The following is a 24499-nucleotide window of genomic DNA, read 5'->3' on the forward strand; positions in this document are numbered from 1 at the left end:
AATATAATTAATCGGTAAATAAAGTGCTGGCAAATAAAATAAAGTCCGTCTTCTCTCGATCAGTCTAGTGCAGGCTGAGTCCTATTACCAGCAGTCCCTAGGAGGAGGTGTCGGTCGGTTGACAGGTTAGTGGAGGTGAGCTTTGTTTGCCACAGTTTTCTTATGTTGGTAGCGAAACACAAAGTGACCGCCAAAATTCAAAGTTCACTTTTTCTATAGAGAAAATGTCATATAACTTAACGTACGTTAGTAAACGTTAATACAGCTCAGTGCATGTTACATGAGCTGGTAAGGGGATGTGGTGGTCGGTTGAGTATCGTATTAGAGACTTTAACTATTTGATTCAATGTCCAGGTGGGTGTGGCACTCGCGAAACTTCATTCCAAGTCGAGGTGGACGTGGCGCTTTCTGCAGCAGCGAGGTTAATTAATTGATCAATTTAATTAAGTAGTGATGTGAACTTTGTGTTTAGTTAAATTGCGGAGGTATGTAGGTTGGGGCGAGCGATGGTTCACGCATTCGCGCGTGTGTTTTCGGGACGACTTTGGATTATGTAATAGCACATGTCGATTGAATAATCGGGCTCCCATGATCTGTTAACTTTGAGAAGGACTTCGTAGCGAACACACGTGCTGGACCGCCTGTTCTGACGCACGCATCGGCTGGTTCCAGCGTGTCCAGCGATAACATGTTTACAGGATCCAGCGGCTAGCGCTGGCAGGCGCCTGCGTGCCGGGGAGCTGCGACGTGGACTAGGGGAGTGCGTGCCAGATGATACACAAACAAGTCGACGTCAGCCGGCCGGGGGCAACCTCCTCTGCTGGCGACGATTTGAACTAAGTCAGTTGGAGTCTGGACCGAGTGGCGAGCGCACTGGGTGTTGCTGCGATCTCAAGGACGTGTACTAAGTCTGCTGGAGAACAACTGATGACTGTACTGCTTGAAATAAAGACTTCAGTCCTTTTTCCTTGCAAAATCAGAAGATGGGAATTAGGTTAAAACAAGTCCAGCTTCTGATTCCACGCGATTTTGATAAGTTAGTAGTGAAAAAAGATAAGTGACGGTCAAAGTTCGTAGTATGATGACTATTTCGTACGTGTGATCGATTATGGTGTTGGAATTTGAACTTGTGACAGATTTTTGCTATGGATGTAACGCAAATGGCTTTCTTCCCGACGAAATTGGACATCTTCGAATAAATAATAAAGGAAAATAAATGACAATAATAATAAAGCGAAGTACTGTTTTCAAGACATTATCGTGTCGGAATTTCAATTTGGTGTAATTTTATAGTGGAGGTTGGACAATAATAATAATAAATAATTATATATGATAATAAATGATTATGAATGATAAAAATGAAAATGAATAGTAATGAATAATAAGTACTGTATGGTTTTTGCAGCCATTATCGTGTTGGAATTTTAATTTCGCGCCAATTTTTTCTGGATGGTTACGTTAGTGGACACAGCAAAATTTGAACTACACTCCTGGAAATGGAAAAAAGAACACATTGACACCGGTGTGTCAGACCCACCATACTTGCTCCGGACACTGCGAGAGGGCTGTACAAGCAATGATCACACGCACGGCACTGCGGACACACCAGGAACCGCGGTGTTGGCCGTCGAATGGCGCTAGCTGCGCAGCATTTGTGCACCGCCGCCGTCAGTGTCAGCCAGTTTGCCGTGGCATACGGAGCTCCATCGCAGTCTTTAACACTGGTAGCATGCCGCGACAGCGTGGACGTGAACCGTATGTGCAGTTGACGGACTTTGAGCGAGGGCGTCTAGTGGGCATGCGGGAGGCCGGGTGGACGTACCGCCGAATTGCTCAACACGTGGGGCGTGAGGTCTCCACAGTACATCGATGTTGTCGCCAGTGGTCGGCGGAAGGTGCACGTGCCCGTCGACCTGGGACCGGACCGCAGCGACGCACGGATGCACGCCAAGACCGTAGGATCCTACGCAGTGCCGTAGGGGACCGCACCGCCACTTCCCAGCAAATTAGGGACACTGTTGCTCCTGGGGTATCGGCGAGGACCATTCGCAACCGTCTCCATGAAGCTGGGCTACGGTCCCGCACACCGTTAGGCCGTCTTCCGCTCACGCCCCAACATCGTGCAGCCCGCCTCCAGTGGTGTCGCGACAGGCGTGAATGGAGGGACGAATGGAGACGTGTCGTCTTCAGCGATGAGAGTCGCTTCTGCCTTGGTGCCAATGATGGTCGTATACGTGTTTGGCGCCGTGCAGGTGAGCGCCACAATCAGGACTGCATACGACCGAGGCACACAGGGCCAATACCCGGCATCATGGTGTGGGGAGCGATCTCCTACACTGGCCGTACACCACTGGTGATCGTCGAGGGGACACTGAATAGTGCACGGTACATCCAAACCGTCATCGAACCCATCGTTCTACCATTCCTAGACCGGCAAGGGAACTTGCTGTTCCAACAGGACAATGAACGTCCGCATGTATCCCGTGCCACCCAACGTGCTTTAGAAGGTGTTAGTCAACTACCCTGGCCAGCAAGATCTCCGGATCTGTCCCCCATTGAGCATGTTTGGGACTGGATGAAGCGTCGTCTCACGCGGTCTGCACGTCCAGCACGAACGCTGGTCCAACGGAGGCGCCAGGTGGAAATGGCATGGCAAGCCGTTCCACAGGACTACATCCAGCATCTCTACGATCGTCTCCATGGGAGAATAGCAGCCTGCATTGCTGCGAAAGGTGGATATACACTGTACTAGTGCCGACATTGTGCATGCTCTGTTGCCTGTGTCTATGTGCCTGTGGTTCTGTCAGTGTGATCATATAAAGTTTCCCCTTCCTGGGACAATGAATTCACGGTGTTCTTATTTCAATTTCCAGGAGTGTATTTTCAGGGCAAAATTGAAATTTTGCGCCAATTTTCTGGGAGTTAGTTTAGTTGACATAGCCTAATTGGCCCTCTTGAACGACGTCACAGCGGCGCTCTCTGGTGCCTGGGGTATGAACTAACACTGTTGGACTATGGACCTTGTAGCAAACACTTGTGCATTGTATAAATAATAATAAATAATAATAATTAATAGTGAATGGTAATACATGATAATGAGTACTAATGAATAATAATAAAGCCAAGTACGGTTTTGGATGCATTATCCTATTGTTATTCAAATTTCCCATCATTTTTTCTGGAGTATTAGGTTAGTGGACGTATCCCAATTGACCTATTTTCCCGGCAGAATTCAAATTTCCCATCATTTTTCTGGGAGTTAGGTTGTTGGAGGTAGGGTAATTGGCCTATTTTCCCACCAAAACCAGCCATCTCGGATGACGTCATGCACTGTTGCCAAGTCTACAAGCCGCCATCTTGGATGCTGTTATCGCCGCCATCTTGAACAAATTTGGCAACAATGTGGAGTGGCGTCACACGAGCCTTGTCCTACTAGTGACGTCCTGCTCGAGTACTCCCTTTGACACGATATATCTCAGCTTGCCTTCAGCTCTTCCGTCCCCAAGTGAACTGGCAACTTCGTCGCAGGAGATAGGTGTTATTCACAGATGAGTCCAGACACCCTCTGACGCAATGTGATGGCTGTGTTCGTGCATGGAGGCGCCACAGTGACTAGTACCTTCCAAACGATGTCAAGGGAATCACCAGATCTGACCAACATTAGATGACACTGTTGGATGCCATGCGTTGACAGTCGTGCAAATATCAGCGTTGTCCTTGGTCACCGTACCGCCAAGCACTACATCGAACAAATCCTGTTGGGTAATATGGTGACTAATGCGTACGTTGGTGGCCCTGAATTCCTTCTCATGCTCGTTAATGCCAGGAGCATTACAAGGGATCTCTTGCAAAGCCTGGACAGCGGTGAATCGCGGCCTAATCCTCATCGAAATTATATGGTACATGCTTGAAGCACATGTTCGCGGTCGTTCCCTATTTCACAACGGGCTCTCAAAGAACTCTCACGAACTCTCATCCAAGAAATAAAGTCCAGCTCTCAGTAGCTACAAGGAAGCGCCTCTCTGAACTATAGCACAAATGATGGAGCGATGTCGAGGTGGCGCCTGTGTAGCAACATGTACCAAAGTGGTCTGAGTGTCAGTGGGCTAGTGACAGCCGTCGGCCGTCCTACATCGCAGTGGCAGAGTCGCGCTCGTAGTCTAGAGCTGCTGGAGGTGTGGCTCAGCAGGCGCACACAGCTAAGTTCACCAGACCCCGCGCGGCCGCTTGGAACTTGCCATTCCGTTACCAACTTAAAGACGTCCGGGGGGGGGGGGGGGGAGTTGTCGATATGTGATACCACACAGGCATGCATGTTATTGAAGCTCTCAAAGTTCAATGAAAAGCATTCTGGATGAGGGCATGAATGATTGTTTCCACTTTTCTTATATGTGGGTAAATCAACAGAGATGTGAAAAATAAAGGTGTAATTTGGTTACATACTCAGCCGTCAGTTATTGCTCAGTGGAGTATCACAGATGCCTAATTCTCTTGAGTAGTGTTACAAAGTACGAGCAAGGGAGGGGAATTTCATGGTGTTATCTGCGCCTAGATACAGGACATTGGTTCCCATGAAGTCTTGAAATGTGTGGTGTACGAAGCACCCCGTACTATGAAGATGTTGAAAAAATCATTCAACCAGTTGCAAAAGAAACGTTTATTTGCCCTTGGCCTCCGTTTCCATATTTCTAAAAATATCTTCTTCAGAAGGGGTTGTTACATCACCACATAATGTAAAGTAATGAACAAGGCCCAGTCCTTCTGAACAGGATACTTTTAGAAATATGGAAACCTATGTCAAGAGCTAATAAAACATGGTTTTGCAACTGGCTATTTTTTCAACCTCTTCATATTTAGAAACTATTAAAAAGCCAAGATTGCTTATATACTATGTGCCGGACCGAGACTCGATCTCGGGACCTTTGCCTTTCGCGGGGAAGTGCTCTACCAACTGAGCTACCCAAGCACGACTCACGCCCCGTCCTCGCAGCTTTACTTCCGGCAGTACCTCGTCTCCCACCTTCCAAACTTCACAGAAGCTCTCCTGCGAACCTTGCAGAACTAGCACTCCTGGAAGAAAGGATATTGTGGAGACATGGCTTAGCCCCTGCCTGGGGGATGTTTCCAGAATGAGACTTTCACTCTGCAGCGGATTGTGCGCTGATGTGACCCAGCGCACACTCCACTGCCGAGTGAAAATCTCATTCGGTTATATACTGTTTACTGGATAACTGGTTTCAACACACTAATGGTGCCATCATCGGATCTGAATGTAAATTAACATTTACAAACCGTTTGGATATAACGACACATGAGGCAGACCAGCTGATATAAAATCATTGTCTGACCCCTATATCGTTATATCCAAATGGTTTATAAATGATAATCTAAATTCAGATCCGATGATGGAACCTTTGGTGTGTTAAAACCGGTTATTCAGTTAACAGTATTTAAGCGATCTTTGCTTTGGAATTATTTCTACAACAGTGTGATCGCCCCACTACGCACTACAGAGGGGTCCAAAAAAATGTATCCACTGTTTAAAAGTCTATAACTGGCAAACTAATTGACGAAGCTGTCTCATCTTTGGCAGTGTAATAGTTTGTAGTTCCGGCAATCGCCACACAAGCGTTGTATTGCGTTGTTTTGTTTTGTCAGATGACAGTCGCTAGATAGTCAGTGTTTTGTTCTTAGTTGCACCTAGTAACTCGAGTAAACATGGCTGACGCAAGGCTTACATTCGATGAAAGGAAGACAGTTTTGAAGTAGTATTTTAAGTACGAAAACATTAATGAGGTTCAACGGCAATGGCGAAATCAGTATCAAACAGAGCCAACGACACGTTTAACGATTCGTCGCATTCGAGACAAATTTGAAGCCGAAGGCTGTGTTAAAGATGTAGCTACACAAACAACGATCTGGACGACCTGTAGCAGTAACAAGTCCAGCTAACTCCCGTCGTGTGTTACAACAATCCACTCCCTCACCGGAGAAGTCTGTGAGACAGTTTGCCCGTGAAACTGGAGTGAGTCGCTCAAGTGTTCGGCGAATTTTGAAGACAGCAAAGTGGAAGTGCTATATCCCACGATTGCTACACGCAATGGACGAGGACGACCCAGATCGCAGAATGGAGTACTGCGAGTGGTTTATTAACATGGTGTGCAACGATGAAGAGTTTGCAGTGATGATTGTGTGGTCTGATGAGGCACAGTTCAAACTCAATAGTACACTAAATCACCACAATTGCATCTACCGGACCGCCGAAAATCCGAACGTCCATGTAGACAAAGCCGTGAATTTGCCAGGAGTAAATGTGTGGTGTGGGCTGACTTACCGGGGCTCGATTGGGCCATTCTTCTTTAATGGCGCAGTTACCAGTGAGGTGTACCTTCAGAAGCTTCAGACATCCATTTTACCTGCCATCCGAGACTTGTATGGAGACGGAAGAGTTTACTTTCGACAAGATGGTACCCTAGCCCCCTACCAATATCGTGTTAGGGCGTATCTCGACGAAAATCTACCAGGAAGACGGATAGGCCGTAGAGGTGCTGTGGAGTATTGTGGCGCGTGCCCCCAGACTCCAGCCGCGTGCTGATGTAGTCGACGCCGTAGAGCTGCTACTGCCACAGCTCTCGCGGCAGAGTAGAGATACGATGCGATATAACGTCAGTCCCCATAGATTAACGGGAGAAAAAAAAACCTGAAAAACTTCCTGAAAGGCGTTCTTCGTGTAGTCGTTGTATCTCAATTACACGTCCGCAGCGTTTCCACTTATGCGAACTCGTATAATTGATTCTTTTTATTATTAATATTGTATTGTTGATTGCCCGGATTTGCAGTTGTTATCAATTCTTCTCTCGTTCGTATAGCGCACACCACTGATTGGGAGGAAAATATTTTAGTTACAGTTTTTTCTTACGCTGTTGTCTCGTTATTATGGAATTATTGTGCTGGTATGCAGCGAGATTCAGAGATACTCTTTGATTCGGTCTTTGTAAGATTGCGTCGTAATACGAAAATATTTTAAAGTTCACTTTTCAACTAATGACGTGAATATTTGCACTTCAATGAAATAGTCTTTCGTGAGTAGTCGTTGATTTAGTCATTATCAAACTGTATAATGATGTAGTCCACACCGGGTATTTCACTGGTAAGGAACAGTTTATTGTTATTTTGTCACTAAATACTTATAACTCCCGCATGACACGCACACGGAATATTTTAGTTAAGTCAGTCCGATTGAGTTACAGTTTCTTGGCAATTACCACAACTCAACACTTTAGCGTAATTGTTTTATCTTCATGATGTCATGTACTTGGGTCCTACTCAAGACTAATTGCGTGTATTCTTTCATAGAATGTTCACTTCTCCTTAAGGTCAAACTAATTTAAAGTCAAGTCCAATGTTCACTAATTCCATTATTAGATTTCAATTAAGCCGTAGTGCACGGTCAAATGAGTCTATCTGTTCCTGTCTCAGTTCATAAAATCAGTTTCTTAAGCCGTGAATCCTGTCACGCAACAATCACTTCTAAACTCGAAAACTATCTCGTCACGATTCGCAATCTCAATAATTCAGATAAGAATTGCTCTCGTCCGTCTGCACTGGATGAGTTCTAACAAGCGACTTGTTCTGTGGAAGAGCATTGTAGGCGCATTGAACTTCTTCGTTGCGCTTACAACTCTCTTCCACATAAAAGTTATCTCTGATGACATTACTTTGGACTTAACTTTTGAGATATTGATTTCACATTTGTCACATGGATATTTGTCCATTGCTGAAATACAATGTTTCTTCTTTCTCTTTCGCTAACAAATATGCTCAGTGGTGTACAATGTAGTTGTTGACAAAACTCTTTCGTGTTAGCTCATCGGCAAAGATGTCGTAACTGCCAAGATAACTTTCCCTACGTCATGTTCTTTCTTAATTGACTTTAAGGTGGTCGTTGGGGCGTTACAGTATCCACTACATTCCCCAGACCTAACTCCTTTGGACTTTTACCTGTGGGGAACACTAAAGGACGTCGTCTATCGACAAACGCCACGCACATTGGATGAACTTCGAGAATCCATCGTACATTCATGTGCAAATATCCAGCTGAACACGTTGGAGTCCGTAGTTCGTGCTGCAGTTCGGCGGCATCGATCGTGTGTGGATGTTAATGGTGACCATTTCGAGCACCTACAGTGATATCTCTAAGTTGGACTTTAAGCTACACTTTCACCAAAGATGAGAAAACTCCGTCTATTAGTTTGCAAGTTATGGACTTTTAAACAGTGAATACATTTTTTTGGACCCCTCTGTATGTGTCTGTGGTGTCACCGCCAGACACCACACTTGCTAGGTGGTAGCCTTTAAATCGGCCGCGGTCCGTTAGTATACGTCGGACCCGCGTGTCGCCACTATCAGTGATTGCAGACCGAGCGCCGCCACACGGCAGGTGTAGTCTGGAGAGACTCCCTAGCACTCGCCCCAGTTGTACAGCCGACTTTGCTAGCGATGGTTCACTGTCTACATACGCTCTCATTTGCAGAGACGACAGTTTAGCATAGCCTACAGCTACGTCATTTGCTACAACCTAGCAAAGCGTGTAACCTCCCCACAAAATTTTACGTGACAATGTTATATAGAAATGGAGCCAAGAAGCAATATCGTCCCCACAGAAATATTTAAATAAAATAATATAATAATAAATGGGACCCAAGAATAACTTCCTTGCAATGAAATGTGCTGACAAAGGCAATAAAAAATGTGAAATTCGCAATCTGACTCTGGTGTAAGCTTCCGCAAAATAATGAAAAACAATTCAGTACTAATGAAACTTCAGTGATAATGATAATTCAATTAAACCGAAATATCGGTCTTTGGCCCTGTGCAAATCAGAATTAAATTCTTACCTCATTGTAACTGCTAGTCAAATTTCTGCTCTTATTGTTGCGCACAGCTTGGAGGAAATGCATCGCAAATATAATTTTTATATATATATATTTTTTGTTACTTTAAGGGAAATTTTTTCTTTAAGGAAATGCAACCGAAATATTATTAAAAAAGAGAATTGTTTATTAAAAATGCTTAGCTTGAAATCAAATTATTATTGGGGCACTTGTTGGAAATTAATTACAATAAATGAACTTTAAATTATCTGATGATTACCTTAATTAACAATATACCTTATTCAGCATCTTGACCAGTGTTGCCGACAGACTACATCACACAACCGCACTGGGCTCCTACTACTGACCGACTGCTCTGCATGACGACTACTACAGAACTGCTCTCAACTAGACAGAGCTACAGACTCGCAACGACTGACTGACAGACTGAGAACCGCTCGCAACACTCGCGCGGTCAAGCGCATACTCTCTGGTCACAGATGCTACAATGCCTCGCCATCGCTGCTATGTTACATACGTGTTTCATAACCCTCCACTGGGGGGGCAAAAATTTGGCAGCGATGGTGAGTCATTTGGACTTGCCATCGCAAGAAATTTTTACAATTTACAGAATATTCAAATTTAGTACATAAATTAAATGTTGTGCACATGCACCGAGTAGAAAATATATCAGACAAAGACAGGATGTGAGTACAAAACATAGTAGTAAATCAGAAAACTGTATATACAAATTATTTGACAGATAACAAAGTGCACAGGCACTGAAAAAATTATTTAGCATATTCAGAACAAATAAACAGACTGGCAAAAAATATTATGTTGACAAGTGACATGAGTGCACATGCACTGCAGTTGAGAACATATCAGTAAATGATGAAATGTATATACAATTAGTAACAAATGACATAAGTGCATACGCATTGAAGTATTGAATATACAGAATAGTACAAATCATATTGAAAAATGAGAAAAGTGCACAGGCACTGGAGTTCAGTAGAAAACATAACATAAGTGCACATGCACTGTAGTTCAGAACATATCATTAAAATAAAATACTAAAAAATTGTATATACAATATAAAAGACAAGAGTGCACATACTGTACTTGAGAACAAATCGAAAAAATGTCTTAGGTATTTTTGCAATAAATAAACATAATGGCAAAAATCATATCGACAAGTGACATAACTGTACTCGCACTGGAGTTCAGCGAATCAAAAAAAAATGTATAGTCATGAACATAAATAATGTTAGCAAAAAATTATTTTCACTATGTGACAAGAATTAGGATAGGAAAGGGAAGGATTGCATCATGGTTGTAGCACTTTAGATTGCACACAGCTGTTCTGAAAGTCCATATCTTTCCACAGAAGTACAACACCAAGTGACACAATTTGCAGTTCTTTTCCCATCAGAATTCATCAGTGTAGCCAAGACACTGAACTCTCGTAGTAATATTTCATGTTCTCATTTTGGCAGTACATTAGGTACACCAAACAGTGGGACCATAATAATGTCTTCATCGCTCATGGTGGTGGACAGCATGTCGTGTCAACACCACGCTTTTACAAGGCACACCAACGTAGAAGTAGTGCAAACCCAAAGGTAGTGCTCCATGATAACTAGGATAGACAGGACAAATGGACATTGCAGTAATTCAGGGTAGTTAGCTCATGAGGTGAAGGACATTAAGTCACATAATATTGACAATTACAGTTTTCATTTGCGGCATTCATAGCCTAGTGATTGAACATTTCTGTACCAAGTATGTAGTATTACAGAAAAATGTTCAATAATTGTTTTACATAGAATCAGTAACCTTCTTTTCCTAGTTACAAAGCATTATTAAATAATCGCATTCTTTTCCAGTTACAAAGTATGGCATAGTTAATTAATTATTTGTCATTCCAATAGTAATAATCATTAGCCTTCTCCCAATTACAAAGCATTATTAAACAATCACATTCTTTCCCAATTACAAAGCATAATCAAGAATCATTAGCCTTCTTCTGATTACAGTTAATTAATCATTTGTCATTCCAATAGTAATAATCATTAGCCTTTTCCTAATTACAAAGCATTATTAAACAGTCACATTCTTTTCCAGTTACAAAGTACAGCATAGTTAATTAATCATTTGTCATTTCAATATAGTAAGAATCATATTCTTTTCCAGTTACAAAGTATCAACATTGAAAACAAGAGCTAATTAATGGCATAATTAATAACATAATTCATTAAGTGACATTAATTATTGGCACTCAGTGGCCATCAAGTATCGAATAGTATAAAACATTGTTCCTCATTCAGTATTATTCAGATCATTAAGAAGTAATAACAATTCATTGAGTGACATTCAGATCATTACCTGTTACTGATAATTTTATACACACTGATGATTAAAAATTTTGTCAGTTATTAAAATTACGCTGGTAGTTGTGGAGTGCCTAATAAAAATTGTCACTTTCGGTATAACTTGTCAAATCCGGTTTTCTTTACATATTCTTAATTCTAAATAGAGCAATAGTTAAAGAGCGGTTTTGATAGATATAAAGGATAGTAGAAGAGAAGGCAGCAGTGCAGAAAACTAAAGATGAAACAGCACTACTACAGCTCGGGGCCCTATGCTCGCTACGGCACATATTCATTAAAGCGTAATGAATCCCCTGAGGTCAATTACGCTTTACAAATAAATTTTAGCTTTTGCGTTAGAGGCAATAGCGGTAAAATTCCAAAAGCAAATCGCTGTATTCTTGCTAATTCCAGTTTCCTCATTACAGGCAATCCTGATAAAAATGCAATAGCAAATTGTCGCATCAGGTTCAAAGCTAGCTTCTGCATTACAGGTGATAGCGGTGAAGGTATAAAAATAAATTGTCGCATACAGTTCAAAGCGTGTACCTGTACGCTGTCATTATTAAATTCTTTACATTTTCTGGCGGATAAAAATTGCTCGTAATCTACGTTCTCGACATTGAATTTGAAAACACGTTCGGGTTTGTGTGTGAATCTGTTTGTCTGTGTCATTTCGGATTTCAAGTTGCGTAGCTTTTCGGATTTTAATTCGCGTAGTCTCTGTAAATTGCTCACATTATACGTGTTGCGCGAGTTTGACAAATGCTCGCAACGTGGCGGGTTCTGTGACTTATTGGTGACTGAAATAATTGTTAATTCTGTTACTGTAATGCTTTCGTCAATTTGGTTGTTGTGTCGTACAAATTTCTCGTCATCTTCCGTATTCGGAGTGTGTGAAACTTCCACTGACTCTAAATTAAACTCGTCGCGTATCTGTACTGCGTTTTTACGGCATTGTTCAGTGACTGCATTAATCTTGTCTTTATGTGATTCTGTTGTACCTACGCGTGTGCTACTCACTTCTTGTGCAACAGTGCCAACTTCTTTATTACTGTTTTTAGCACAAGCCTCAGTATCCTCACGTAATTGTTCTTTACTGTCCTGGCATTGCACGGTAACCACTGTAATCTGTTCACTAACTTGTTTGTTCTGTTCGTTAAGGTTGTCTAGTTTTTCGCTCGTCAGTTTGAAACTCTCATCAATCTTTTCGCTAAGTTGTTTGAAATTGTCGTCTAATTTTTTATTTAACTTGTCTTGTTTTTCGTTCTGTTGTTTGACCTGTTCACTAAGTTGTCTGGAATTTTCACTCTGTTGTCTGATATCCGCACTAAGTTTGTCTTGTTTTTCGTTCTGTTCGTTCCTAAACTGTAGCATTATTGCCATAAATTGTTCCAAAGTAACATTACCTACTCCATTCTCTGTGCTGTTTGATTGTGTACCTGGAATTGTCGCGCTTTGTGTGACCATTTGGTCATTCTGCAATTTACAATAAGATTTGTCAGTCGAACGTACACTGTCACTCATTATTTCGGAATTAGATAGATCCGTCCTACTTTCAGTACACTGACCATTTTCATTCGAAACATTTGTCTGTACGTTACTTGAATTTTCTAAATCGGGTGTGTTAGGCTGGGCAGCGCTCATTGCAATAGAGCGTCCCGCATCATCAATTGTCGTCAAATTAACAGAAGACACAATCGAGTTCGTTCGTTCATCATTAAGATGAAAGTCATCATTAGTGGTTGGAGTGCACTGATTGTTAGTGAACGCAGGATTGTCATCATTACACTGCGTGTCACAATTACTATCGGTCACGCTGTTTAAGTCGATAATTTCATTCAAAATACCTCGCGATACACTATTCACAGTCTTTCGCGGCATTTTTACAATAGTCACAAATATTCACAAAACAAATAAGCACAAATGCAAAAACAACACACAAATACAACAGAGCAACGAATTGCCGTTGACCTGTAGAAAGAAAGTCACAAGATTAGTAAAAGCGTTGCGCCAAATCCTAATTATATCTAAGCAAATAAGAGCAGATATCTGACTGTTGTTCAAAAGACTCTCAACGAAATACGATCCTGGACTGGGTGTCGCCAAGTGTAACCTCCCCACAAAATTTTACGTGACAATGTTATATAGAAATGGAGCCAAGAAGCAATATCGTCCCCACAGAAATATTTAAATAAAATAATATAATAATAAATGGGACCCAAGAATAACTTCCTTGCAATGAAATGTGCTGACAAAGGCAATAAAAAATGTGAAATTCGCAATCTGACTCTGGTGTAAGCTTCCGCAAAATAATGAAAAACAATTCAGTACTAATGAAACTTCAGTGATAATGATAATTCAATTAAACCGAAATATCGGTCTTTGGCCCTGTGCAAATCAGAATTAAATTCTTACCTCATTGTAACTGCTAGTCAAATTTCTGCTCTTATTGTTGCGCACAGCTTGGAGGAAATGCATCGCAAATATAATTTTTATATATATATATTTTTTGTTACTTTAAGGGAAATTTTTTCTTTAAGGAAATGCAACCGAAATATTATTAAAAAAGAGAATTGTTTATTAAAAATGCTTAGCTTGAAATCAAATTATTATTGGGGCACTTGTTGGAAATTAATTACAATAAATGAACTTTAAATTATCTGATGATTACCTTAATTAACAATATACCTTATTCAGCATCTTGACCAGTGTTGCCGACAGACTACATCACACAACCGCACTGGGCTCCTACTACTGACCGACTGCTCTGCATGACGACTACTACAGAACTGCTCTCAACTAGACAGAGCTACAGACTCGCAACGACTGACTGACAGACTGAGAACCGCTCGCAACACTCGCGCGGTCAAGCGCATACTCTCTGGTCACAGATGCTACAATGCCTCGCCATCGCTGCTATGTTACATACGTGTTTCAAGCGCCATATTCAATTACTATAATTACTTCAAGAATGCATTATGAACAGATAATATTGTGAATCATGTACCGTCAAGAGCGACGTTCATCATTAATGGATTAAAGTTAAGTATCAAACTACGTCCTCTTTCTGAATTCTCATTCCTTGTCATGTTCCTGACCTCACGTCAGTATAGTTCTTCCCTCCTCACGCTGGCCTGCTTGAGCTATAACGCGTGCATTTCGGCCTCCGCTCGTAACACGGTGTTGGCTTTTCTGCTGACACAAAAGTGTTCACAGCTCTTCATATTTATACAGCCAGTGATCCGCAGCCACGTTTATGATTTTGACCCCGAAGTCTGCCAGATGTTGCCGTATCTCTCTGCGAAAGCGCGGTGCGCTCTGTGCCGGCAGGTGACGGTGTCACCGGTGCGCGCCGAGTGCGGCCGGCTGTCGCAGAACTACCGGCAGGTGGAGTGCCGGCCGCGGCCGGACGCGTTCAGCCCGTGCGAGGACCTGATGGGCGGCTGGGCGCTGCGCGGCGCCGTCTGGCTGGTGGCGCTGGCGGCGCTCGCCGGCAACCTGGCCGTGCTGCTGGTGCTGGGCTGCGCGCGCCGCTCCGTGCCCGGCTTCCTCATGGCGCAGCTGGCCGCCGCCGACCTCTGCATGGGCCTCTACCTGCTGCTGCTCGCCGCGCAGGACGCGCGCTCCGTCGGCCGCTACTTCACCACCGCCGTCGCCTGGCAGACAGGTGCGGCCGCCTGCTCGCGCTCACACGTAACGACGCCTAGCACTGCTTGAGACGCACCTTGTTTTGGGTGCGATCATATGGACTCGATTTTTCAAAATACACTACTGGCCATTAAAATTGCTGCACCAAGAAGCAATGAAACACGATAAACCGAGATTCATTGGACAAATATAATATACTGAAACTGACAAGTGATTACATTTTCACGCAATTTGGGTGCATAGATCCTGAGAAATCAGTACCCAGAACAACCAGCTCTGGCCGTAATAACGGCCTTGATACGCCTGGGCATTCAGTGTAACAGAGCTTGGATGGCGTGTACAGGTACAGCTGCCCGTCCAATTTCAACACGATACCACAGTTCATCAAGGGTAGTGACTGGCGTATTGTGACGAGCCAGTTGCTCGGCCACATTGACCATACTTTTCAATTGGTGGGACATCTGGAGAATGTGCTGGCCAGGGCAGCAGTCGAACATTTTCAGTATCCAGAAAGGCCTCTACAGGACCTGCAACATGCGGTCGTGCATTATCCTGCTGGAATGTAGGGTTTCGCAGAGATCGAATGAAGGGTAGAGCCACAGGTCGTAACACATCTGAAATGTAACGTCCACTGTTCAAAGTGCCGTCAATGAGAACAAGAGGTGGCCGAGACGTGTAGCCAATGGCACCCCATACCATCACGCTGGGTGATACGCCAGTATGGCAATGACGTATACACGCTTCCAATGTGCGTTCTCAGCGATGTCGCCAAACACGGATGCGACCATCATGATGCTGTAAACAGAACCTGGATTCATCCGAAAAAATGACGTTTTGCCAGTCGTGCACCCAGGTTCGTCGTTGAGTACACCATCGCAGGCGCTCCTGTCTGTGATGCAGCGTCAAGGTTAACCGCATCCATGGTCTCCGAGCTGATAGTCCATGCTGCTGCAAACGCCGTCGAACTGTTCGTGCGGATGGTTGTTGACTTGCAAACGTCCTCATCTGTTGACTCAGGGATCGAGAAGTGGCTGCACGATCCGTTATAGCCATGAGGATAAGATGCCTGTCATCTCGACTGCTAGTGATACGAGGCCGTTGGAATCCAGCACGGCGTTCCGTACTACTCTCCTGAACCCACCGATTCCAAATTCTGCTAACAGTCATTGGATCTCGACCAACGTGAGCAGCAAAGCCGCGATACGATAAACCGCAATCGCGATAGGCTACAATCCGATCTTTATCAAAGTCGGAAACGTGATGGTATGCATTTCTCCACCTTACAGGAGGCATCACAACAACGTTTCACCAGGCAACGCCGGTTAATTGCTGTTTGTGTATGAGAAATCGGTTGGAAACTTTCCTCATGTCAGCACGTTGTAGGTTTCGCCACCGGCGCAAACCTTGTGTGAATGCCCTGGAAAGCTAATCATTTGCATATCACAGCATCTTCTTCCCGTCGGATAAATTTCGTATTTGTAGCACTTCATCTAAGTGGTGTAGCAATTTTATGGGCCAGTAGCGTAGATGAGGGATATTCGTTGAAAATATGCCAAATAGGGGGCAGCCAAGTAATACAAGTGTCTTTAGTGTCACAGCTGTCTGAGGCGACGGTACTGTGCTACACGGGCGGCCACATGAAGCTTCCGACGGAGGAGCACGCGTCCAGTCTGAGGCGGGGCCAAGGTTCGAACACTCTGACTTCAAAAGGGAGTCGAGCCAGCCAGCATTGTCCAACACCAGCCCTCCTAGCAGCACGGTCGGCCCCTGTCTAGAGGCAGGGGATCGAATCCTGGCTGCTACAGAGGCCATCCGCCTGCCAGCATTCGCTTTCCTCCCCTGTGGGGAGCCGGTCGTCATTGCGCGGGTACCACTTGTCACCGGAGGCCGGCGCGGGGCCGTCATCGAAGAATTCGCTGTAGGGGTAGCGTGCCTCGCCTTGGCTGTCACGTCTGGGCCGCGGGAAACGGGGCTGCGTCCTCAGCAAAGCATGGCGACCAAAACCGTCGAGTGAGCGGAAATCGACACGTGCGGGACCATGAACGCCTGTACCGCCTGAGGCAAAGAAAAGTAAAATTTTTAGAGACTGTAGTTGCTCCTCTAACCCGCACCACAGTCTCGAACCCACCATTTCCCTACCTTTGACGACTTCAACTGTCAGGAAAGTTATTCATGTTTTTGATTGATCGGCGAATTTTTAATTTCGAAGAAGATGAATCGAAAAATTTACATTAAATTTTTCTTGAAAAATAAAATAAAGTGCACCACCACATTCGAAATGTTCACTGCTGCTTTTGGTGAATCTACTATGAGCAGGACAAGAGTTTACGAGTGATATAAAGGTTTGAAAGACGGTCGAGAAGACGTTGAAGACGACTACCGCCCTGAACGCCGTTACACGTCAAGTACTCACGACGATGTGGAAGAAGTGAACAAAATGTTTCTGTTCTAGAAAATCGCCGAATTACCAACAGAGAGGTTGAGAGGTTGCTGATGATCTCAACATATCCTCTGGCTCATAGCAAGCAGTTTTTGCGGATGTTTTCGGCGTGAAATGTGTAGCAGCAAAGTTTGTTCCGAAACTTGAATTTCGACCAAAAAAGACGTCGCAGGACATCGCTCAGGAATTGCTGAATTAAGTCGACAGCTATCCGAAACTTTTAAAGAAGGTTATAACAGGTAACGAAACATGGGTATATGGGTATGATGTCGAAACCAAGATCCAACTTTTCCATTGGCGTCCCACTGAAGAGCAAAGACCGAGAAAAATTCTACAAGTTCGATCATATGTCAGAGTTATTCTCACTATTTTGTTCGATTACAGTGGGACAGTGCTTCATGAATTCTGGCTTATGGTCGAACGGTCAATAAGGAATACTACTTGGATATTATTCCCCGTTTCTGTCAAGCAATCCGAAGAAAACGACCAGACTTACGGGAAACCACCAGTGGAAATTACATCAAGATAATACTCCCGCTCACATCTCAATGCTAGTTCCCGATTTTTTGGCAAAAAACAAAACTGTTATGTTACCTCAGCCACCGTATCCGCCGCAGATGGCCATCTGCGACATCCCTTTATTCCCGAGGCTGAAGAGAACCACCAAAGGACGTTGTTTTGCCATCATTGACGAGATAAAAACAGAATCGCCGGAGGCGTTGAACACAATAACGAAAAGTGACTTCCAACATTGGAGAAAGAGCTGTCATAAGCGTATTATCTATGACAGGGACTGCTCTGAAGGGGAAAAGTTGATGTTGATTAATAAATAAAGATTATTTAAGAAAAACAAAAATTCCTATCGCTTTTTGGTCACAACTTGTACCCATAGGTATTTGAAATTTGAAGACATAGTGCACCATTTTAGCAAGATATGAACTGCCCACAAGGGAACGTACGAACATCCCTTCACCAATTTGATCCGTATTGACCGTGTCTGCAGAGTATCACCAGGCCTGCAACATATGTAAACAGGAAGCCGCCACTTTCACCCTTTTCGAGAAAATCTAGTCTGAAAATTGTAGACGTCTTTGTATGCTTTGTACTATCGCTGCTATTCAATGTGTCCGCAGCCGAGAAGTAAGTGCTTAGTTTTATAATTGCGAAGCCTCTGTATCGAATCCTCTTGCGGTCCTACTTCTTTTTGTGAGTTATCTACACCAATAATTGTCGCTATGCAGCGGTATTCGAGGTACGCATCGAAAAACGTGTGACGACCGAGAACCGTTTATGAATGTAAACCTAGTTTGTTTTGCAGTAGATACCGAGAAAAAACCGTGGACATGAAAAAATTCATCTGTTGTATATCGCGATAATGGTTGTCTTCCATGTTTCTACCATCGGTATAATCCTGATTCAGGCAGTGCTGCATAGGTTATACATTAGAGTTTCACAAATGTAGATACAGTAAAAAGACCACACCGCTTTGATTCAAAGTTCTCGTGTTGCCCTCTTTCATTTGCAATCTCCTTAAGAATTTTTTTTTCGAGGTTGAAATTACAAAAACAGCAAACGAATAATTAAATATTGATATTTCCCGCGATTATAATAAATCTCTTGTTAGAACTACGTGGAAATGAAGAAAAAACCTACCAGCAACGAGATTAGATCTAGAGACATCGCGCTGTGAAACTAATCGCTTACTCTGTTCGCTGCATTCTGAACACTAGCGGCTCTGCAGAGCATTACAACACAAACATGCCTACAGTTTTCAAACTCGATTTTCTGAAACACGTTTGAGAGGTGCGCTTTCCTGTTCGAGATGACCTGTATCTATGTAATTTTGAGGTACTTCTGTGGCCAGTAAAATCCCCAGACCTGTCGCTGACAGAACGTGCCTGAGACCAGCTAGGGCATCAACTCCATCCCTGTGACAGGATCGCGGACATCGAGGACCAGTTACAACAGTTGTTAGTCAACTTGCCTCATGAGAGGATCCAATGGCTTTTTGCCACACTTCCAAACTTAACCAGTGGATGCATCAAGGCCAGACGGGCTGTATCGTCATCTGATTAGTGGATTCATACAGCCAAATTTGCTTAGATTTTATGGTAACTAAAGTAACATCACATCATCTCTCAACCAGTGAAGTATAATTTCGTTTGCTCCTCCCTTTCCTCGGCACTTCACTTGTTTCGTCATGCAGTGGGTTTTCAGTAAACATGGATTAGCATAGAGGCCTAGTATCTTGGGTAGATTATTTGTTTACCCTCTGCCAGGCACTTAAATCTGATATTTAAAGCTTCCATGTAGATGTAGATGTACCCACAACCTGGGATCCCACAACCTGGGATTATTATTTTAATATCTCTGGTTTATGTATGTACGTAGTGTTCAAACGTTATGTTAGCATTTGCAAGCGTGATGAAAACTCAAAAGCCTGAATTTAGCGTCTCAGCTGTATTTAGTATTCAGATTCAACTGATATGATTATAACACAAGTCTGAACCTGTTAATTTCCTTTAAATATGCACAAAAATTTCCTATCTTTTTCTAAAAAAATGTTTTTCCACGTAATTATTTAAGATGGTACAGCACGTGTGATGGATGCATGATTAGCCTTTATACTTCCGTATCAGTTTTCCGAAATTCTCTTTTCAGCGAGAGTGTAGTCTATGAGAACTCACAATATTTTTCGATCGTTACTATCGAACCATGTTGGGTTATCTTACCTTACTTACCTCGTATTCAAAACGTCTTTTAATTTGACAAAAGCATTTTCAATTTTACCTAAATGATCTCGTCTTTTTAGCAGGTTGTTAGTAACAGTCCACGACTTCTAGTAAACATAAAACCACCCACAGTATTTTAATTAAGTTATTTGATTGCTGAACATCGTTTCCTTGATATTATGTTAGTTACCAAACCCGTTTTTCTTTGACGACACTCTAGAAGAGTCGGATCTGTTTGTAGCCAGGAGCTTAAAGATATTGCTTTCAGGTATGAGCTGGCAGACTATATTTTGGAGGCAGTTATATGAGAATGGATTTATTATTACTTTGCCTAACAACAAACAACATATTTCATTGTTTTTAATACACGTTATATGCTTCAAATATGGGATTACACGATCCTTGTTGTGTATAGATTACGCCATACGAATATATCGTTATTTACGATATTCTTGCGGTATTTTTTCATTTTTTGTCGTTGTGTCTGTGGCGGGGGTGAGGAGGCGGGGAGGGACAGATTGGGGGGGGGGGGAGAGTAGTGTGGAGGGCCAGTCTTTTATTGTTGTTATTACAATTATTACTCATAGAACAGACTGGTAAGCCATGCACACACAAACTGACAGATATCCCATATAACGTGTAATATCTGTAGAGGTTGTTTCATTTGCATAGCAATGGGTGCCCCAAAATAAACGAGAAAGAAGGAAGGTGAGATGTTTTAATCTGGTCTACAGAAAACACTAGAGTACCACGTACGGACAGGGAGGGGATGGCTAATACACAAGTAGAAATATTGTGAGAAATGCGTGCTTGAACATTAATGCAGGTGCCATACAGGGTGAAAAGTATTTAAACCGACCAACTCTGGGAGGTTGTAGGGGACATCTAAACAAATATTTTTCCCTAATGTCAATGTTTCGTATGAGGAGTAGTTAAACCCGTAGAGGAAGATTTCTCTGGAGCCAAATTAATTAAACCAACAAACACTTTTCCATTTTTTATGACCAAGAGACAACACATTAACACAACCCAATTTCAATTACAGTAGATTTTCAGATATGCCTCCATTGACACGTAAACAAAGGTTACACCGTCGGATCAAGTTCTGATACGGGCAAAAACCCCAGGAGTATCCTGAATTGTTCCTGCTGCTGCTACTACCCGGACAACCAGATCCTCTTGTGATGCAACAGGAGTTGCGTAAACAAGGTTGCGCATCTCTCCCCACACAAAAAAGTCCATAGGGGACATATCTGGAGATCGAGCAGGCCATGGTATAGGACCACCTCTGCCAATCCACGTTTCTGGGAATCGTCGGTCCAGGAATCGACGCACACGACGACTGAAAACTGCCGACGCCCCGTCATGTTGGAACCACATGCGTTGTCTTGTAGGGAGCGGGTAGTTGATAAACCCGCTGTGCAGCTTGTCCGTTGTGGTGCGCTACGTAGTACGCACCAACCATAGCAATGTACTCACTCCAGGTGTATCTCTCCATTAGTAAACAGAGACAATGCACTACTACACTGGTGGACAGCAGTTGCCTACAACTGAAGAGCGTGATACGCCCTCTAACAACTGAAGAGCGTAATACGGCCTCCACCGGTTTAAATAATCCTCATAGGAAAAAATGACTTTAGGGAAAAATATTTGTTTAGATGTCCCCTACAACCTCCCAGAGTTTGTCGGTTTAAATACTTTTCACCCTGTATAACCATGCAGCATGTTGTATTTGACGATGAATGACACCCTCGAAACGTTGCAAGAATCAGTCGTTGTCAGAACATTGAAGTTGTGAGAGTATTATCCCCGAGCTAAACTCATTCGAAAGTGGGAAAATTATTGGTTCGCGTATGGTGGGTCCTTCAGTAACCAAGATCGAAGTCTTTGCTGTTTCAAGAGGCACCGTATCGAAGATTTGTACCGCATACTGGGAAAGAGGAAAAAGCGTTATCCGCTGATTCACAACGCGGACGACAGTGTGTGCCGAGTGATCGTGAGAGCTGATGACTACAAAGGACAACTATTACGAAGGTAATTGCAGAATTAATTGTCATACTCGTGAAAAAAACGGTCACCATCGACACAATACGAAGGGAGAGCCATAAGGAGGGAATTGCAGAACGTGCTGAAATTTCTAACCCATTCATCAGTGATGTAGATGCCCTTAAAAAAACCTTGGATCCAAGGCACAAAATCTGCACAATGGAAGCAAGCCATTTGGTCGGATAAATTTCGTTTCACACTTACGCCACTTTCTGGCCCAGGTTACTTCCAACAGTGAAATATGGCGGAGTTCTATGGTAATTTCAGCAGCCATATCGCGATATTCCATGGGCCGCATAGGTACCCTGCAAGGTCGCATTACTCCAAAAGATAATGTGGTTGTTTTTGGTGGACACGTCCAGGTTCAAATGTTCAAATGTGTGTGAAATCTTATGGGACTTAACTGCTAAGGTCATCAGTCCCTAAGCTTACACACTACTTAACATAAATTGCCCTAAGGACAAACACACACACCCATGTCCGAGGGAGGACTCGAACCTCTGCCGGGACCAGCCGCACAGTCCATAACTGCAGCGCCCTAGACCGCTCGGCTAATCCCGCGCGGCCACGTCCAGGTATAATGATTGTTGCCCAACGGTGATTCTGTGTACCAGGACGATAGGGCCCCTGTTCCCAAAGCTCGTATCGTCCAAAACTGATTTTAAGAGCAAGAGGATAAACTGCCGCATCTCCTCAGGCTACCACAGTCATCAATTTCAATATTATTGAGCCTATGAGTTCTAATTTGGAGAAAATGGTGCGTGATTCACCTCAATCAATGTTAACTCAACTTTTTTGCAAGAATATTAGTGTAAGATTCCCTTGAAACCAACGGGGCCTGTATTTGTCCATTCCGAGGCGACATGAAACTGTTTCGAACGGCAACGGTTTTCCTAAATCGTATTAGGCATGGTGTTGTGTCGTGTTTGCGAAGTTTCCGTACTTTTGTTCACCCCCTGTACACAAGTATATTCTTGGATCGCCTGAAAATATTGCAGCAACTATTGTCACAGTTCGATTCCTTCCTTCATCCCTCTTGAGTCCCTGACACGTTTAACATTCCCGAAATGCTTCCGTAGTCACTTGTTTTCTGTGTGTGTACGCCGAACTACCAAAGATAATAATGAGCGTATGGCATTGGTGGCCGGGAGACCCCTCGCGGGGCGGTTCTGCCGACGCTCCACGCGTTCTTTAACGCCACTACGGCGACTTGAGAGAGAATGAGGATGAAATGATGACGAAAGACACACAACACCCAGTCATCTCGAAGCAGAGAAAATCCCTGACCCCGCCGGAAATCTAACCCGGGAGCCCGTGCGCGGGAATCGACAACGGTACCGCAAGACCACGAGCCGCGGACTACCAAAGATCTTTTGGTGTGTTGTGTGTCGCCAGGTGCGGGCTGCCAGGCGGCTGGGGTGCTGACGGTGTTCGCGTCGGAGCTGTCCGTGTTCACGCTGACGGTGATCACGTGCGAGCGCTGGTACACCATCACGTACGCCATCCACCTGAACCGCCGGCTCAAGCTGCGGACCGCCGCCAAGATCATGGCCGCCGGCTGGTGCTACGCCGTCTGCATGGCCGTGCTGCCACTGCTCGGCGTCAGCAGCTACTCCAAGACCAGGTCTGCAGCTGCTCATTTCCTTCGCCGTTAACTGTGCTCCAGTTTGTATAGCAGTAGAGGCGGTATTACGAAATTATTTGTTTATTTATTATCCTGAAGAGCAATACATACCTTAAATGCTCCACGAGCAATACATACCTTAAATTTTTATTCGTACTTCTGTTTGAGTTACATACGTATGAGAAATTATTACAAAAAACAATTGCCGACACAATAATAATAGTGAATAAAGTAATAATAATCAGGCATTGGTATTATAGTAAAACTAAAGGACATTAAGAATAAGTATAGTATTGATTAGATTGCACATTTCGAGCCGTGCTTACAAGGGAGCCTCCCCATCGCACCCCCCTCAGATTTAGTTATAAGTTGGCACAGTGGATAGGCCTTGAAAAACTGAACGCAGATCAATCAAGAAAACGGGAAGAAGTTGTGTGGAACTACGAAAAAAATAAGCAAAATATACAAACTGAGTAGTCCATGAGAAGATAGGCAAGATCAAGGGTAATGTAAGCTCAGGAGCGCCGTGGTCCCGTGGTTAGCGTGAGCAGCTGCGGAACGAAAGGCCTTTAGTTCAAGTCTTCCCTCGACTGAAAAGTTTTAATTTTTTATTTCCAGACAATTATTATCTGTCCGTCCGTCCGTCCGATGCGATCACTTTTTTGGGAGTGATTATCACATCGACAAGAAAACCTAAATCGGGCAAGGTAGAAGAATCTTTTTACCCATTCGCCAAGTGTACAAGTTAGGTGGGTCGACAA

At 43.5% G+C, this 24499-nt stretch overlaps 1 protein-coding gene across 1 annotated transcript in view; it reads left to right on the top strand.

Moving 5' to 3' along the window:
* The window catches only part of LOC126188718 (lutropin-choriogonadotropic hormone receptor-like), a 379983-nt gene that overhangs the window by 330234 nt on the left and 25250 nt on the right, over positions 1-24499 (top strand). The window contains exons 12-13 of the mRNA XM_049930326.1: positions 14579-14915; positions 23510-23738. Coding sequence (XP_049786283.1) covers positions 14579-14915; positions 23510-23738 — 566 coding nt within the window. The remainder of the gene's footprint in view (positions 1-14578; positions 14916-23509; positions 23739-24499) is intronic.

The sequence above is a fragment of the Schistocerca cancellata genome, chromosome 5 (assembly GCF_023864275.1).
Source record: "Schistocerca cancellata isolate TAMUIC-IGC-003103 chromosome 5, iqSchCanc2.1, whole genome shotgun sequence".
NCBI lineage: Eukaryota > Metazoa > Arthropoda > Insecta > Orthoptera > Acrididae > Schistocerca > Schistocerca cancellata.